This window comes from Talpa europaea (assembly GCF_964194135.1).
Source record: "Talpa europaea genome assembly, chromosome: 11".
NCBI classification, from domain to species: Eukaryota; Metazoa; Chordata; class Mammalia; order Eulipotyphla; family Talpidae; genus Talpa; species Talpa europaea.
In genome coordinates, this window is record NC_140078.1 from 100,268,846 (window position 1) to 100,286,974 (window position 18,129).

General features: G+C 56.4%; 2 protein-coding genes across 2 annotated transcripts in view; both read right to left on the bottom strand.

The window, feature by feature from the left end:
* IRAK2 (interleukin 1 receptor associated kinase 2) overlaps positions 1 to 5,231 on the bottom strand; it is a gene marked incomplete at both ends in the record, with an annotated part of 44,870 nt that extends 39,639 nt beyond the window's left edge. The window contains one exon of the mRNA XM_084247836.1: positions 5,138 to 5,231. Coding sequence (XP_084103962.1) covers positions 5,138 to 5,231 — 94 coding nt within the window. The remainder of the gene's footprint in view (positions 1 to 5,137) is intronic.
* Positions 5,232 to 12,311: 7,080 nt separating this feature from the next.
* Positions 12,312 to 16,212, bottom strand: VHL (von Hippel-Lindau tumor suppressor; the record flags this gene model as incomplete). Its single annotated transcript, XM_084247837.1, has 3 exons — positions 12,312 to 12,508; positions 13,737 to 13,859; positions 15,900 to 16,212. The coding sequence occupies 3 exons, from the start codon at positions 16,210 to 16,212 to the stop codon at positions 12,312 to 12,314; spliced, it is 633 nt and encodes a 210-aa protein (XP_084103963.1).
* Between the last annotated feature and the right edge of the window lie 1,917 nt (positions 16,213 to 18,129).

The following is an 18,129-nucleotide window of genomic DNA, read 5'->3' on the forward strand; positions in this document are numbered from 1 at the left end:
CTGGCTCTACTTCTCTTTCTAATCTTCTCCCTACAGACTTGTCTCGTGTAGCAGGTCAGAACTGGGTGGCTCAGGACCCAGACTGGATTCTAAGGCCAGGGCTCAAATCCTGTCCCTCCACTTCCTTGCTGTGTGCTGGGGGAAGGCCTTGCACCTCTCCCTGTGCCTCGGTTTCCTCCTCTGTCCATCAAGAATAAGAACAGTGTCAGCTTTAGAGGCCATGGGGCGGATCAGATCAGCCGCGCAGATGGAAGTTCTTGGAACATGCTGGCACATGGGAGGTGTGACACAGATGTGAGCCGGAACTGTCCTGCCGTCTACGCACTCGGGAAACCTGTCCTATTGGATGGTTAACACACTGCTGTCCTCCAAGGGCAAAAACAGACATAGGGCCTCCCTGGTGGTGCAAGAGGCTGAGTCGCAGCACTGTGGAGCTATCCGCAGCCACTGCAGCATGGCAGGAGTTGGAGTCCTGCCAGGGAGCTGGCCCACGTGGAGCAACAGACCTCTCCTGTCTCCCTGCTGCTCCCCTCAACAGTGGATTTCAGTGGATCCATCTGTTCTGCTCCCCACTCTGTCTCTGGTGAGTCCTCTCATCCCCCGCACCTCTGGCCTGTACCCCAGTTCTTGTATGCACAAATAAATAAATCTTAGAAAAAAATAAACAGACATAGCTTCCCCCGAGGACACCAACAGAGGCAGCCAAGGGATCCGCCTACAGATGTATAATCCGAGGAGCGGTCAGATTATGGTTGGAATTTTCTGAACTCCCAGCACCACAATCAGCCCTCAGTGACTCATACTGAGTTTTCCTTGAATGACTCACAGGCGCCAAGGCTGTTGAGGACAAGGACGGCGGTGGCAGCACTTGCTCTGGGGAGAGGATCCAGGGAGCATATGACGACTGGCCAGCTCCAGGCCACCGATGCCGGGCCCAGCACGGAGAGCTGGCTGACCAGGGCGCAAAGCCACCGCACAGGCGAGAAGGGGATGCACCCTGCACCCCCATATCCTGACACCCTTCAGCTCCTCATTCTACCTGGTGGTGGCTCAGGGTCCACCTGCTGGCAGGTGCCGTGCTCGGCGAAGGGAACGCAGGAGGTAGCAGACACCCCGCCCTGCGGTGCTTACACTCCAGGAGAGAAGCGGGGCAAGAAGGAAGGAGCAGGCGGTGTCCAAGCACGCCAGGCGGAATGATGGGGCAGGGTGGCGGAGGCGGGCCACCCACCTTTCCAGGGAGCTGAGGCCCAAAAAACTAAGCACCCCACAAAGATGTCAGCGTCATACACTGACCCCAAAACGTGTGAACGTGGCTCCCTGCCAGACCACCTTTGGGGGACTTTGCAGGTGGGGCAGATTAAACAAAGGACTTGGAGATGAGGAAATTGTCCTGGATTATCTGAGCGGGACCCCAGGTCCTCACAAGGGTCTTTCTAAGAACCAGGCGAGGTCGGCTTGAGGGTGTGATGAGAAGCAGAGATCAGGTGAGCTGCTGCCCGGAGAGCAACAGGAGCCAAGGGGTGACAGGCAGGAAACGGATCTCTCCTAGGGCCTGCCCAGCGGGCTCTAAGGCACATGAATTTTAGGGCCCTGGGGCCTGGCAGCCTGAAGGTCATGCAGGCAATGGCTGTTGTAAGCCTCTCAAGCTGGGATTTGTTACAGCAGCGAGAGGGAACTCTCACAGATAAGGAAGTCAGGTAGGGGAGAGAGAATGTCCAAGGCAAAGGCAAGATCCAGGGCCCCTGAGTGCGCACCATGGAGGCCAGCGTGGGGCAGGCATTCCTGGGGGTCTGGGAGGAGACCCCAAGGGTCAGAGGCCCTCTCCAAAGAATGCGTACCAAGGTCCAATCAGCCTCAAAGAGCCACTCAGCTCCATCAGTCATGAGGGAGGCGCAAAGCAAATCACAAGGAGAGACAACGTCACGCTCGCTCCAGCGGCCAGAACCCAAAGGACAGACAATCCCAAGTGCCGGGGAGGATGTGGGATGTGGAGACCTCACCCACTGCTGGTGGCCGTGACACTGCGCAGCCATTGTTGGGGGTGGGGGGGTCCGCCAATGTCCAACAGGGTTACCCTCTGGCTCAGGAATTCCACACCTTGGTAGCTACCCAAGGGAAATGAAAACTGGTATCACACGAAACCTTGCGCCCAAAGGTCCCTAGGCACTTACTCATACTAGCCCCGAAGCGGACAGAACCCCAGTGCCCTTCAGCTGATCGCTGGATATATAAAATGTGGGAGCATCTGTGCAATATGATATTATTCAGCAATAAAAAACATTCAGCACCGTCACGTGCGGCCACATGGCTACATCTTGAAGACACGCTGCAAGAAAGGCCGGTCCCCACGGCCCCTTGACGGCGGGATTCCGTTTACACGAAACGGTCAGAATAGTTAAGGCCTAAATCGGGAAAAGCTGGTGTGTGGGCGTGTTGGGGGTGATGGTTAAAAGGAAGAAAGTGTCTTTTTGGGTAAATGAAATGTCTAAGATAGTCTGTGAAGGTGGAGATGCAACCGTGTCCGCTTACTCAATGCCACTGAATGGTGCACTTGAAAGGTCTGAGTGTAGATGCGGCGAATTCTATCTCAGTAAAGCTGCCCCTTTCTCAAAGCCATAGGTGTGCCTTTAAGACCATGTCCCGGGAAGGGAAGTGACCCTGGCGCTCACAGCTCAGGCCAAGACACTGGAGGACACCGGAAGACACCCGGAGGGCGCCTCCAACAGAAGGTCTGGTTCCACTCCAGGGAACCTGTGAAGCAGCTAAATCCCAGCTGACCAGAGCAGAGGAATCCGGAGAAGCCTAGAAAGCAGGGTAGGGAAGGCGTCCTCTTGGCTCCTGGCTGCCCTGATTGGCCTCCAGAGAGACAGATTAAGCACACAGGTGTGGAAACTCCTTCCTCCCCTCCAGGTGGATCATGTACACCCTGCGACGTGCTGCCTGTGACACATCTTTCATTAAAAATGGTGCATTGAGGGCCTCCCTGGTGGCGCAGCGGTTGAGCGCTGGATGGCGAAGCTGCCCGCGGCCTCTGCGGCGCCGGTTCGATCCCTGGCTGCTCCCCGGCCACTGGAGGAGGGTCCCACATGGCGCGCAGACCTCTCCTGCCGCCCGCTGCTCCCCTCAGCAGTGTCCTTCGGTCCTTCTGCCTGCTCTGCTCCCCGCTCTGGCTCTGGTGAATCCTCTCACCCTCCCGCACTTCTGACTGTACCCAGTGCATGTATAAACAAACAAACAAAACAAAATAAATAAATAAATAAATAAAAACATGCCTCTATTAAAAAAAAAAATGGTGCATCGAAACACACACTGAAAATAAAACCTGACTCCTTATTGTGAAAGAAATGGCTTGGCAAGAAGAAATAATTGTGATAGGGCTTAAGGGGAAAAAAAGCAGGCTATTAGAATCTATGTGATCAGATGTTTTAAAAAGAGTAGACATGTAAGTAAACGTGTGTAGGGAAAAAAGATGAAAAAGTCTAAAACACCCAGCACTCTGCTGGCCCGCAGCCTTAGCTGCGTATGTGTACATGGACAGTGTGTGTGCATAGGTAACTATTATTATTAGCATCCAAATGTTGAGGATGGCCAGCCCCGAGCGGTAGTTTGAGCTAATCATTTTGTGTGTATTTTGACTCTGGTATTACTCTTGGCTTAAAACAGGGTTTCTGTTCTTTTTTAAATTCATTTTTGTGTAGAAGAACTGGGGTGTAGGCCAGAGGCGTGGGGGGTGAGAGGACCCACCAGAGACAGAGTGGGGAGCTGAACAGGTGGATCCACTTAAATACACTCCTAAGGGGTTTAAGCACCACACTATGAAGCAATCCGCAGCCTCTGCAGCACGAGTTCGATCCCCGGCCAGCCAGGGAGCTACCCACATGGCGCAGCAGACCTCTCCTGTCTTGCCCTCTGCTCCCCTCAGCCGTGTATTTCATCAGTCTGCCTGTTCTGTTTCCCGCTCTGTCTCTGGTGAATCCTCTCACCCCCCGCATCTCTGGCCTGTACCCCAGCTCTTTTTGCATAAATAAATCAATCTTAAAAAGAAATAAAAATAAATACACTCCCAGGGGAGCAGCCAGCGAGACAGGAAAAGTCTGTTGCACCATGTGGGTCAGCTCCCTGGCCGGGGATCCCGCCCAGGCCATAGCCGGGATAGCGCCGAGGCTCAGCCAGAACTGGGCACCTGAATCACCACAGCGTGAGCACTGAGCGCGCATAATTCTGGGAGGTGGGGCTGTCCTATGCCTTGTAGGGTTTGACAGTTTTCTGACCTCACCCCACAGCAACACCAGCTGTAACCACCAAAAATGCCACGAGAAGCTCAAAGGGCCCTGAGGGGGCGAGCACCCCACCCACACACTCCCGGGCTGAGAACCGCCAGGGAGAAACACACAGCGTTTGCTCCAAGTGGGTGGAGGACACTCGGGCGTCCCCTGCGCCGTCAGCCTCTGGACTGCACCTCTGTAGGACACACTCCTGCACAGATGCTGAATTTCCTAACCCAAGCTTTTCATAGAACATAACTATAAATTTACAACATAGTGACACCAGTTACACCGACTTAAATATAAAACAAAGGGCCCCTGTGAGGACTTCCCTACGTTTTCTGGAATTTGTCACGCAGCTATCCGGTGCTGTTCTGTAATTTCCATTACTCACAACCACCCTCTGGCAGATCTAATTTACCTCCAGGTCGCTGATTAAGAAGCAGAGGCCAGAGAAGTAAAGGCACCCCCAAAGTCACCAGCTGGGGGGCTGCGGCGCCCGGAGCGCAGGTGCCAGCTGGGCCCCTGAGGACCCCGCGCAGCCAGTCCCGGGGCCACGGGGGTCAGGGCGCAGCCAGACTCGGGGTTCAAATCCCGCCCGCCGCTTCGCGAACCCAAGCTCGGGCGAGAGCGCCCGCCCCCCTAAATCGGTTCCTTCGGTCGGCGGGTCAGCGCCGCGGGCGTCGGGGGTCCACCGCCCCGGCCCCCGCGGGCGCCCAGAACTCGGGGTCCCGGTGCGCGCGCAGCCCGCGGGGACAGGGCCCCGAAGGTCCAGCAGCGCCCCCGCCGCCCCACCCCCGGCGGAGAGGCCGGTCCCCCTGGTGGGGGCGCCCCTCGGACCCGACCCCGGCGGGGCCGCTCGGGCCGCTCACCGAAGTGCATCCAGTCCCACTCGCTGAGCGTGTCCATGTTGCGGCACAGGTCGTCCAGCACCCAGGCGGGCAGCTGGTAGATGTAGCAGGACATGGCGCGGCGGCCGGCGCGCGCGGGCGACTGGGGCGGACACCGCCCCGCGGCTCCTCCACCCCGCGCCCCGCGCGCCCCCGCCCCGCCCCGCCCCGCCCCGAACCCCGCGCCCCGCCCCCGCCCCGAACCCCGCGCCCCGCCCCGCGCCCCCGGGAAGTGGGCGGGCCCGCGGGAGCCACCGCCCCCCGCTGCCACCCCGGCGCCGAGCGGCCGGACCCCGCGCGCCCTTGGCCGGGGGTCGTGCGCCCCGGGGGCGGGCGGGAGAGGGGCGGTGGGCCAGGGGTGCCCGCCCGGGCGCAGAGGGGAAGCCCTGCTCGTCCCGCTCCTGCGCCTTCCTCAGGCCCTTCGGTCCAGAATGTGGGGGTCACCGAGACCCAGCCAGGCCTCCTGCAGAGGAACCCGTTTCCCACCTGTGCACCCGCGGAGGGCGTCACGGCCCGCAGGTCAAGCCTCGGGAGACGCCCCCAGCCCGCGCTGAAGCCGCGCACAGCCCCTGCGCTGACAGCTCCCTCGCAGGGCGGTCAGGGGAGGAGGTGCGGGCGCTTCTGTCCCCAGGGAGTTGGGGTGCACCCCCGCCCCCCGCCCTGCCGGGGTTTCAGGGCCGCCGCCTCACGTGGACGCGAGCCGGGCTGCACGCCTGTGTGGGGGCCGGGACAGGGGAGCCCCCGCTGCTCCCGGGGGTCTTTCTGGGGACCACGCTGGAGCCCCCAGAGTGGCCTCCTCGCTCACGAAGGTGCCGGGGTTTGAGGCGCCCCGCGCAACCCAGCGCCTCCCTCTGCCTTTGTAACGGCTTATTCAGGAGCTTCGAGCTTCACTGGGCCAATGTCTTCCCCTCACCTGCGCTTTTACTTCCAGCGCCGGGGTCTGCTTCCTGCAGCCACCAGAGCCTCAAGGAGAACCGTAAACCCCTATCTAGAAAGCTGCTGTCCCGGGGCACCCCGGGCCACACAAGTCCCCCCTCTTCCCCAGTTACTCCAAGACAGGGGCCACCCTCCCTGTCAGTGTCAGCCGGTGCCTCTGGACCCCGCACTCAGCGCGCTGGGGTATTGGGTCTCGTGGGTGCTCACCCTCCCGCAAGTGCCAGCCGTCCTCTGGGGTCCCTCCCTGGCGGGCTGCTAAGCCGGGCTGTTGGCCCAGCAGCCTCCCTTCCCTCTGTCTGAAGAGGCAGCCGCTCGCTGTGGTGCCCTGGCTGTGCCGCCATCTTCACCGAGGTGTGCACAGGACACAACTCCTGCCAACTGAACAATCCCGGTTTCTGCCTGAGGAGTGCGGACCAGAGAATGGCATCTGCTGGTGTGTTCACTGACCTGTGCCCTCCTGGGGTTTCCTGTTCCAATTCCTGAAACAAGTGTGGTGGCTTTGTCTCTAGCGCATGGAGGGAGTTGCTGCATTTCCTTTATCCAGTCACAGATAGGGCTCACCCTCCTGTGATCAGCCAGTGTGTGTGCATGTGTGTGCGTGCGCGCGTGCGTAGCCCCAGGAAAATGTCCACTTGGGACAGGGCGTTTAGGGGAATACTGCAGGGGTGCCAGGTACCCCAGGGACTAGACTGGGACTGCAGTGCTAGGACGGGGTGCAGAAAGCTGGTGAGAGAGGCCCTGAAAAGCTCTGACATCTTCCCCGCCCCGTGCAGATTCCTAGTCCAGCGCCCGCTCCGAGAGCATGGGAACATGAACACGGACCGCTTCAGATTTTTACTAGAATAGACTTTATTTTTAGAGCAGTTTAAGGTTCACAGCATGGACCCCTCGCCCCCACCACCGGACGGTGCACAGGTTACAACGGATGAACCCACCCTGACTCAACGTTGTGCGGCGTTCGCAGCGTGCCCTAGGCTTCCTCTTAGCCTGGGCACCCTCTTCGCAGGTGTGCACTGACCGCCTCTACCCGCCCGCCCCCGCCGCCCGCCGTATCCTAGAGTGGTGTCACTGCCCCGAACTCTCCGAGCGCTGCCCAGTCGCCCTCCCCTCCCCCACTCAACACCGGCACCCACTGATCTTATTTTACTCCTCAGTGTGGCCTTTTCCAAAATGTCACGTAGTTGAGATCAAATGCTAAGTAACCTTTTCAGATCGGCTTCTTTCACTTAGTTATGGTTATCGGCACCTCAGCTTCTGTGTCTTTGCACGGTTGAGAGTGCACTTCTGTTTAGCACTAAATAACAAAACGCACGGTCTGGAGAAACCCCAGTTTATCCCTTCACCTGCTTGGCTGCTTCCAAACCTTGGCAATGATGAATAAAGCCGCTCGGAATATCCACCTGCAGGGTTTTGTGTGGAAACAAGTTTTCGACTCCTTTGAATAAATGTCAAGGAGCTCAACTACTCGAGTAACGTGTGCTGTCCCACCCTTCGGGCAGAGAACACAAAGTTGAGTCCTGTTAAAACCACAGTTAAGGCCTCCCTGATGGCGCAAGGGGTTAAGATGCAACCCATGAAGCTGTCTGCAGCCACTGCAAGCACGAGTTTGATCCCCGGGCAGGGAGGTGACCCATATGGCGCAGCAGACCTCTCCTGACTTGCCTGCTGCTCCCCTCAGCAGTGCATTTCATCAGTCTGCCTCTTCTGTTTCCCGCTTTGTCTCTGGTGAATCCTCTCACCCTCCCGCACATCTGGCCTGTCCCCCAGTGACTCGGAATGGCGTTCGGCAATCCTGGGAGTGAGCATTGCTGATCATGTGGTCAGAGGAGGTTTAGTTTTGGATCAAACTGTCTTCCCACGTGGTTGTTCTGTGTTGCACTTTCCCACCTGAGTTTCTTGCCATTCTGAATCCTGCTATTGGTATCCTGGATTTTGGCCATTCTATTTTTTTTTTTAAGATTTATTTTATGCATACAAGAACTGGGGTACAGGCCAGAGGTGTGGGGGTGAGAGGATTCACCAGAGCCAGAGTGGGGAGCAGAACAAGCGAATCTCCTAAAATATACTGCTGAGGGGAGCAGCGGGGAGACAGGAGAGGTCTGCTGTACCATGTGGGTCAGCTCCCTGGCCGGGGATTGAACCCACGCTGCAATGGCTGCAGGTAGCTTCTTAGTGCTGAGACTTAATCCCTTGCGCCACCAGGGAGGCCCAGATTTTGGCCATTCTAAAAGGTGTGGACAGATGCCTCGTTGTTTTGTCTTTCCCTGATGGCAGATGACCTGGAGCATCTTTTCTGATGCTTTGGTGCCATCTGTACTTCTTCTTAGGTGAAGTGTCTGTTAAGGTTGTTTGTGGCAGCTCCTGCCTCCATGGTTGGCAATGCCACTGTTGCCACCATTGCTCGCCAGTAATTGGATGAAATAAAGAGTGGCTGTACTGTGGATGCTCACAAATAGAGTACGTAAGACCCTCTTCCCCTGTGCGCTGGACTGGACAGTCAATGACGGGTAAGATCGGGGGCAGACTAGAGAAGGCACTGGCCAGCCGCATGTCTGTGACTCCTGACGACCTAAGACAGGCGCAGTCCCCGAGGGGCTTCATCATAATAAACTTTGGCGTTCAGATCAAACAAGGCCTACAAGCCTATAAGCCCAATCTAGGCAATAAGCCTGCAGTAAAAAACCCCTTCTTTGCTTGAAAACAAGGCTGCTAAGAGCGTTGCCTACAAACAAGCCTGATGGAATTACCTACAAAGCAGTTTAACCATTAACCAGTTAATCATTGTTTCTGAATAAGTAGTAACTTAGCAACTTGTCCATAATTAATTTTCTTACCTGACTTTTTCTATATATGTAAAAATCAGTTTCAGGAAATGTAACCACATATGCTTAGCAACTTGTAAACTATTAGCTAGAAAATTGTATTCTATGCCTAGGTGACAAGAAACATTGTTATGCTGGGAAAATAGATTTTGTGTGACCTAATGCCTTTTGAAAATGTATAAATATGCGTAATGATTTGAGCAAATTACACTCAGATTTTCACTCTCCCTTGAGTGTGTCTGTGTGTCATTCTTTCTTGTCCCCCACCCTAATTCCTTCGACCACCTTTTGCTCGTTCTCACTCAACCCTGAGATTGTCTCGATCTCCCGCCACCGCTGAGCTGGTCTGCGGCAGTTGTTTCTGTTTTGTTTTGTTTTTAAAGATTTATTTATTTATGCATATAAGAACTGGGGCACAGGCCAGAGGTTTGGGAGGTGAGAGGATTCACCAGAGACAAAGCAGGGAACAGAACAGGTAGACAGACTGAAGCACACTGCTGACGGGAGCAGCGGGAGAGCCAGCAGAGGTCTGCTGCGCCATGTGGGTATCTCCCTGGCCAGCCCAGGAGTGCAGTGCAGTGGCTGTGGACAGCTTTACAATGTTGCGCTTAACCCTCTGCACCACCCGGGAGGCCCAAGGTTGCTTCTGTTTTTATGGGTTAACAAAAAAACTTTCAGCCTTCCCTGGTGGCACAGGCCTTTGAGTGCAGCGCTATGAAGCTATCTGCAGCCTCTGCAGCACTGGTGCAATCCCACGCGGCTGGCAAGGGTCCCACATGGCGAAGCAGACCTCTCCTGACTCGCCCGCTGCTCCCCTCAGCAGTGTATTTTGTCAGTTTGCCTGTTCTGCTCCCCACTCTGTCTCTGGTGAATCCTCTCACCCTCCTGTGGATCTGGCCTGTACCCCGGTTCTTATATAAATAAATAAACCTTTTAAAAAAACCAAACAACTTTGTTGGGCCTCCCTGGTGGTGTAGGCGGTTGAGCGCAGCACTGTGAAGCTGTCCCTGCAATGAGGGTTCCATCCTGGCCAGCCATGGAGATACCCACATGGTGCGGCAGCCCTCTCCTGTCTTGCCTGCTGGTCCCCTCAGCAGTGTATTTCGTCAGTCTGCCTGTTCTGTTCCCTGCTCTGTCTCTGGTGAGTCCTCTCACCCTCCCGCACATCTGGCCTGTACCCCAGCACTTGTATAAATAAATCCTTTTTTGAAAAAAAACTTTGTTGCTGATGTGAATACTTTTCTGAAATGCTTAAGTTTTTTACAAGGAATTTCAGGAGAAAAATAAAGTTAAAAGAAATGATATTTAAAAAAAAAAAATCTCATGTTGGAAAGAGTAGGGGCTGAGAGTGAAGCTGGCTGTTTGCGTCTGCCCGCCTCCCCGCCCCCAGCCTAAGCCTTAAACTAACACAGCTTTCACAACTCTCAAGAAGAGGTCGGTTAAAATAACACCACGACACACCCACCCACTTCCTTCACTGGGCACCATTTAATATATTAAAGAACAGCTTCCTTTGTAACTCAAAACAGAAAACATCCATCTCTTAAGAGAAATACATTTATTTCTCCAAGGAATGTAGAAACACATTCATAAGATTTCAAGGAAGGAAAGGTATCATTCATGCTACAGGTTTCCCGTCTTCCTTGGACAACACAAAAACACAGTCTTCACGCTGCATGTTCTAACAAGAGGGACACGCAAACTCATTTGGACATGAAGACGGGATTAAACAATAAAACGACACCGAGCCAGTCCAGCACCCGCGGATTCCTTAACCCCCGCGTCTCTCACCCCGGCCTCCGACAGCGGTGTTCCGATGCCAGCCTGGCTTCCCTACCCAACACTTCAACAACCAAAAATAATTACTGACAGGCGTGTCACAGAACGAGTACTACAACATACTTCAAAGAAAAGGCCAACTTCTTGGTGGAATGTCGAAAGAGGGGACAGGACGCGGCGAAATTTCAAGTAGGCTGGGAGAGCCGGGAGGCCTCGGCTTCCTTCAGTTCCCAGGACTCAGAGCACAGGAGCTAGGCCCGTGGTTAGCAGAAGCCACTCAGGAGGCCCACAGCCCCACGCCACTTCTGAAAGGAAGGCTGTGCGTGTGCCTATGAGAAGCTCGTAACATCAGGGGAAAATATTTCAGCTCTAAAGTTTAATGAGGAAGTAGAATACAGAGCTACACCTGGACGGTGTTTTTACCTGGGTGAAAATCAAGCAACCAAAAGGTGCCCTAAATGAGGGGTGCCAGTTCAAAACGTTTAGTATTTAAGCAATCTACCTGTAGCCATCTTTCTTCTTTTTCACTTTTCTTTACTGGGGAATTTTCCAGCATTTTCTTTACTGGGGAATTTTTTTTCTAAACTATTTATCAATTACCACCCCCGGCCCCCTGCCAAAAAAATAAGAGCAGCAGCCTGCTAGTATGAATTTGAGTCATGAGTTTAAGCGCAGTCTGCAAGGAAGGATCTGCCCCTTCATGAAAGTGTAACACACTGCAGGGTGCTCTCTGGATGCTGTGTCGGGTGCAGCCTCCCAGAGGTGGGGGCATGGGGCGCTTCTGTGGCCAGGTGCAAAGTGTCCCCACATCTTGCCTAATGAAAATGCTGAACCAAACAGAAACATCACAGATTTGCAAAAAGGGACAGACATTCACATTGGATAAAACTTATTTACAATACAGTAGTGGCTCCTTGCTACTAGAAGCAAGCAAGAGGACGCTGCCTTCTTCTGTTTTCTGGACAGATGTCATAGAAAACAGCTCCCATCGCAGTGGCTGCACAAAGCTCCTCCTGGCCAAGAAACAGAGCTAAGACAGCACTGTGACGAGCACAGATGGAGGAAACACAAAGTATAGAAAATTACAAAAGGCGCTTTCTATAAAAATGGTTCCCTTTAAAACATCTGCTTATGGTAGCCCCCCTCCCCCATAACAAAAAAGCCAACATCCCCAAACACTTTCCACCAGCGTAGCCACTGGTTTGTTCATTCGACAAACAGACTGAAGGCTCATGATGTGCGAGGCACTGGGGCCTCAAAGAGGAGACAGGTTTGTCCGACCTCACTGGCATCTCCTCTCCCCAGAGCGGGAGGCGGCTCGTCACCAGCCACCGCAGGCAGCTGCTGCTGCTTCCTACTGGCATAGCACAGGCCGCGGTTCTGAGTTGCACAAAGTCCTCAGAAACTCTCCTGACTTACTAGGAAGCAAAAACGCCATGACTTCCCCTTGGTGAATACGTCCCGAAAGGGCAGGCATTAAGCCCCATCTGCGGTACTGGCCCTGGACACCTGCAAGCGCAGAGGTCATGGGAGGTCATTCGAGGATGAGGCCGGGCCATGCCGACCAGACCAGCGCCGCGCCGGGCAGCGCCATCCCAAGCCCACTGGAGAGGGCAGGCTCAGGGCGCGTCCTCACTCTCCCCGGCCAGGCGCTGGCTTTCAAGGTGCTCCTGCGTCAGCCGCTCCAGGTCTCTCCTCACGTTCGGGTGGTCTTCCAGGTCTTCGTAGAGCGACCGCACGATGTCCAGCCTCCTGTAATTCTCGGGCCTGACGAGGCTTCGGACCACCTGGAGGCATCGCTCTTTCAGGGTGTACACTGTAGGGGCAGAAAACCGAACCCTCAGGCGCAGACTGGGGTCTCGGGGTCCGGGAGCTGCGAGAGGCTCTGCCCGCCCGGGCTATTCCTCGGTGCCCACCGGCCGGGCTCTGTGCCTGCGCTGTGCGCCTGTGCTACCTGTGCACTCCTGACCTTGGGAAGGAACTTCCCCTGAAAGTGGGCTGGGTCTGCGATTTACTGGAAGGAACTGAAGGTGAAGTGATACTAAGGCAATTCTGAGCAGAAGTCCTAAGAAAGCCTGGCCATGTCCCCTTCAAGTTCTTAGAAGCCCTAAGCTACGCAGGGGGAGGAACCACAGAGAGGGAGGGCCGCAGACTCCAAGGGGAGAGGCGGGCCCCAGCCAACCTGCCCCGGAAGGCCTGCATACCACGGACCACCAGGGACCAGAACGGCCACCAGCTCAGCTCAGCCAAGCTGCAGAACTATGGACAAGGAAGGTGGCTGCTGCGAGTTTGGGGTGTCATCTAGCAATACCAAACAGGGTGCAGGTGGATTTTGGAGTAACTCAGATCCTACTTAAAAGTCATCGGGGAACTTATTCTTTAAGGTATCTGTAAGGCAAAACTGACTGCATTAACTTACCAGTGCTTATTTCTGCAGACCCACTTCCACAAATCAGTGTGACCCCCGCCCCCCATGAAGCTGCAGGCATTCGGGTTTTTCTCCACCCACAAGTATATCAGCTTCATAGGGTTTTCAATAAATAGCAAACTGTGGTGCTAATGTTCAATTCCATGCGGGGTACTGAGCTTGACTGGATTACATAACATAGAAAAACACAACACTAGTCATAAATAAGTCAAGATAGCTCATTCCCCACACCTTGGCCTCCTCCTGAGACCTCAGGTACATTTCAGTTCTAAGGTCAGGGAAACAAAATAATTCTTAATTCATTAATCCTACAGAGGTTTACAATCCAACAGGGATTTTAATTCAGCCCACCTCTAAGAAGGCCAGAGAGCTTTCGAAACACAAAAATCTTTGGTCAATACAGAGCAAATCAATATTAATCACTTCCATCGCATGGAACTGGAGAATAGGATGCAGAAAGATTGGACAACAGGATGGTGGAGAACAGGATGCAGAAAGGTTGGGACACCTTGGCATCTGGCAGAAATCAGTAAGGGCTCAGCTCCTTCAAGCACACTGGCCTCTGCTTATACACACCAGGCTTAGTTTTTCAATCTTTCAGGAGAATGAACGGTACCTGGCAGTGTGATGTTGGCAAAAATAGGCTGTCCGTCAACATTGAGAGATGGCACAAATAACTCAGTCTGGTTAACCAGAAGCCCATCATAGGTCCCAGCATCTCTGAAGAGCCAGAGGTGACCTGTGAAGACAAGCAGAGGCTGTCAGTAGCCACACACCTCTTTCTTTCCTCTCCCGGGAAGACACCACATCCACCTGTTAGTCAGTCATTCGCCAAAGGTAAGCAGTGCCCTCTTCACTTAAGCATACAAAGCCCCTCCAACAATTACCTCCTTCAACCCTCACAGTAGATCCATTTGCAGATGAGGATGGGTCTGAAAAAAACAAATGACTTGCGCCAGGCACAGCTAACAGTGGGCAGACACCACACCTCAGTGGCAGAAAAGCAGAAGCAAATCACACCCATCACTGCAAACTAACCGAAAGGAAGGGCACCGACTCCTCAAGTTTGTGCTTCTCAAAAATGAGGTGCAAAAACACCGCACTGAAAGGAACCAAGGGGTACATTCTTAAGAACAGGCAAAACTAATGTAGAGCATGAAAAGTCGGCAGTGGGTGCCTCTGGGAGGGAGAGGATTGAGTGGAAGAAGCAGGAGGGAAATCCAGAGTGAGGGAAACCCTCTAGCCTAAACCTTGATCTTGGTGGTGTTGAGTTTCTCAAAACCTGTCAAACCCTAAGGTCTGTGTACACGACAGGAGTTGGGGCGGAGGAAGGAAGCAAATCCCCAGGCTTAAGATTCTGTTTAAGGACGCGGGAGGTTGTCTCAGAATAAATGCAGTGTGTGGGCCCGAGGCACAAAACATACTGGAGGATGTAAGAAATTCAAAGAGGTAATATTTTTTAATGTAATAAAGCATGCATAACAAAACGGCCACTGAAGCCATGTGTAAGTGCACAGTCCAGTGACACAACGTGGGTCATGCGAAGTCCATTCACACCGAAATTTCTTAAAAATTTCATATTATCGGGCCTCCCCGGTGGCGCAGCGGTTGAGCGCTGGGCTGCGAGGCTGCCGCGGCCTCTGCAGCACCGGTTCGATCCCCGGCCGCCGGTGAGGGTCCCACCAAAAAAAAAAAAAAAAAAAATCCTTATTGTCTGGGACACACCAGAGATGCCTTTTCCTGACCAAGGACTGGCCCGTGGTGTCCCCCAGAAGCTTTGGGATTGCAGGAGGGCGGGGCCGCTGCTGGAGAGGGATGTTCTTTGGATCATCCAAAAGTCCCCAGCATTCCCGCTCCGGCTGAGGGTCACTGAGAGCTGTGTCCGCCTGGATGTCATCGTTCAGTAAAAAAAAGCAACAGTATTTTCTTAATTTTGAAAAAGAATTTCCTACTGAATCAGGCCCGAGGAGCGGCACAGAACACAACCCGCACATCTCCCAGCCAGAGCAGGAGCCGACAAAAATGCCCCCCTGGACGGCGTGGGTCTCCCCCGCCTGCCACGAGGGCGCGGGCGTGAGGCTCGACGCTGGGGCAGAAGCAGCTTCGGTGCCCCAGGGGGAGAAGCGCCCCTGGGGGCCGCCGCGGGGAGAGGCGAGCGCACGAGCAGGCGGGGCCGCCTCTGCCCCAGGCGCGGGGCTCCGCCAGCGGCTCCGTCTGTCCGTCTGTCCGGCCAGGTCCCGTCCCCAAAACCCGCCAGAGCCCGCCCCCCGGGAGAAGCCGCGCGCCCCGCCCCGCCGCGCCCCTCGCTCCTCCCGCAGGCGTCGGCCGGGTTCGCTCAGCCCAGAACCCTGGGCTCCAGTCCCGGGGTGCGCAGCGCCCCTCGCCCGCGCGACTCGGCCCATCTTCCCTGGGAGACGCCGCCGCACTCCCCAGGCCCGGCCGCTCCCGCGGGGCTCCCGCAGGCGCCGGGTCCGGGGTTCGCGCCCGTCCCCGCCCCGCCGGGCTCCGCGGGGCCGTCGGGGCGCAGCGCGCACGTGACTCGGCCGGGGCCCTGCCCGCCCCGCCGCGGGGGCGCCCGTCCGGGGGGGTGCGGGGGTGCGCCGGGCGGCGGGGAGTGTGGGGGTGCGCCGGGCGGCGGGGGCGCCGGGGGGCGGGGGGATAGGGGGGGGGGTGTGGGGGGGTGTGGGGGGGTGTGGGGGGGCGCCGGGGGGCGGGGGCTAGGGCGGGGGGTGTGGGGGGCTGGGGTCTAGGGCGGGGGGCCCCGGCGCCGGCCGCCTACCTCGGTAGCTGTGCATGCGGCGGCCGGTGCCGGGCGGCAGCGTGGGGTAGGGCTGCGGCTCGCCGTCGAAGTTGAGCCACACGGGCAGCGCGACGCGCGGGCTGCGGTTGCAGAAGATGACCTGGGACGGCTCGCGCGAGTTCACCGAGCGCAGCAGCGGCCGCGGCCGCCCGGCCGCCATCGCCGGCCCCGCGCGCGCCGCGTCCGGGCCGCGCTCCTCCGGGCCCGACGCCCCCGGGCCGGGCTCCTCGCGGCCGCCCTCCGCGGGCGCGTCCTCCCCGGCGCGCGCCCGGCCCCCCGCCCCCCGGGGCATCCCCCGGAGCCCGCCCGGCCGACCTCGTCGCCTGGGGCCGCGCGGGGCGGGGCGGGGCGTGCGTGCGCGCCCCCGCGGGGAAGGCGTGCGCGCCCCGGGCGGCGGGTCTGCGCGCGCGCGCGCGCGGCGGGGCGGGGCGGGGCGGCGCAGGCGCAGGCGCAGGAGGCGCGGCGGGAGGCCGGGCGCGGACGGAGCCGGCCCGGGCGGGCCCGCAGGGCGGCCGGGGGGCTCCCCGTTAAACTGCGTTTTCTCCGCGCCCCACCCCCGCAAAGGTTTAAGACCGTCAAGGTTTTTGCTGTCTTCTCGCTAATATCCAATAATTCTCTTCTTTTCAATTAACCGAAATTGTCTTGTATCCACCGCGGGTCACAAGGGCCCAACCCTGCGCGCGCGAGCGAGTCACCCCCGCAGCCCAGGCCGCGGCCGCCCAGGAGCCCCCGGGGCGCTGGCAACGCCCCATTTCTGGCGCTCCTTCTGGACGCATGCCGGGCACACGTGCTAGTTTGAGACCCAGCACGCCACCTCCGGACGCGCTCTCGCCCGCCGCAGACCAGAAACAGCAGCACCACGGGCTGCACCGCGTCTGCTGCAGGCGTCGCGGAGTCCGCTCTCGGTTCACAGGGGTCGCTCAAGGGCTATTTGTCAAACCAACTTGTTCCTCTGAAGGAATTTTGGGCAACTGGAAGCGGATCTCTTCAACCCTGTGCTCTGTGTGCCGTCTGAAATTCACACCCACCCGGAGTCTCACTGCAGGTCTAGTCAGGTACAAGATGTTGGACAAACTTTATATTTTTCAAGCCTTTGCTCAGTTTTAAAATGTACCTGCCATAAAAATCCGGGCTAAGTGGCCAAGTGCTCAGTGCCTGGCACACAGTCAACCCTCAGCCAGCAGCTGTTTTTATAAAGATGCCATCTCTACCCTCAAAATGCTCCCAGGCATTGGGCAAGCACAGGAGACATGCATTCAGCTGTGAGATGGTCGTCAAAAGCACGTGGAAGGTGATTAGCTGGACCCCAAAAAATTCAGTCCAGGTTTCGCCGGAGGGATTTACCCAAGATGAACTTTGATGAAAGAACGGGAGTTTTCCCTTCCACCTCCCGCTAGACAGCCTGGAGGTCAGATTGGGGCTCATGCCGCCAGGAGACTGAGCAGACCCCACTAGTCCGCAGTTCCCCGCTCTCGTAGTCTACTGGACGGCCACCTTTGCACATGAGCTGTATTTGTGTGGAGTCACCACTGACACCAGCATGCTCCTGCCCCGTGCTCCAGAGGCAGTGGAGCAGGCCTTTCTCTGGAGGCGACAGTGGGAGAGGATGACTGCTGGGAACAGGCCTAGACCCAGGCAGCTTCCTGCCCCAGGTGGCGTGGCCCATAGTAACAAGGCACGTTCCCAAAGGCTTAGCTTCCTGAAATAAAGGGGCAACGTTCAAAGTACTGAGTAACCCCACTGAGAAGACTGGTGAGAGCATCCGGGTCCAGCAGGTCAAGGTTCAAATCCCCAACACTTACTTAGCATGACTTGGGACAAATCTAAGTCCCTGTAAGCTTGCTGCTCACCTACTGCATGGAGGTAGAATGCCTGTTTCTCGGGGCATTTACAGCAAGCTTTGGGTGCTAGAACAACGTTTTACAGACTCTGCTGTTGACATGAATTGCTCTTCACAAGAAATGTAATTTAGCTTGGACTTCAGAAAACTAATCGTCTGCAGATAAGCTATACAGATGACTGCGCTGTACGCCATGCCCAACTCTGCTGTATGCTGCTGGTGTGTGACACACATGCACAGGAAGTCCTTGGCAAAGGGCCACTGAATGGTCAGATGGAACCCAGGACGGATCAGTCAGAAAGTCCAAACATGGGCAAAGCAGCCAGGCCTGGAATCAGTAGCACATCCACGAGCTGTATGTCAAATAAC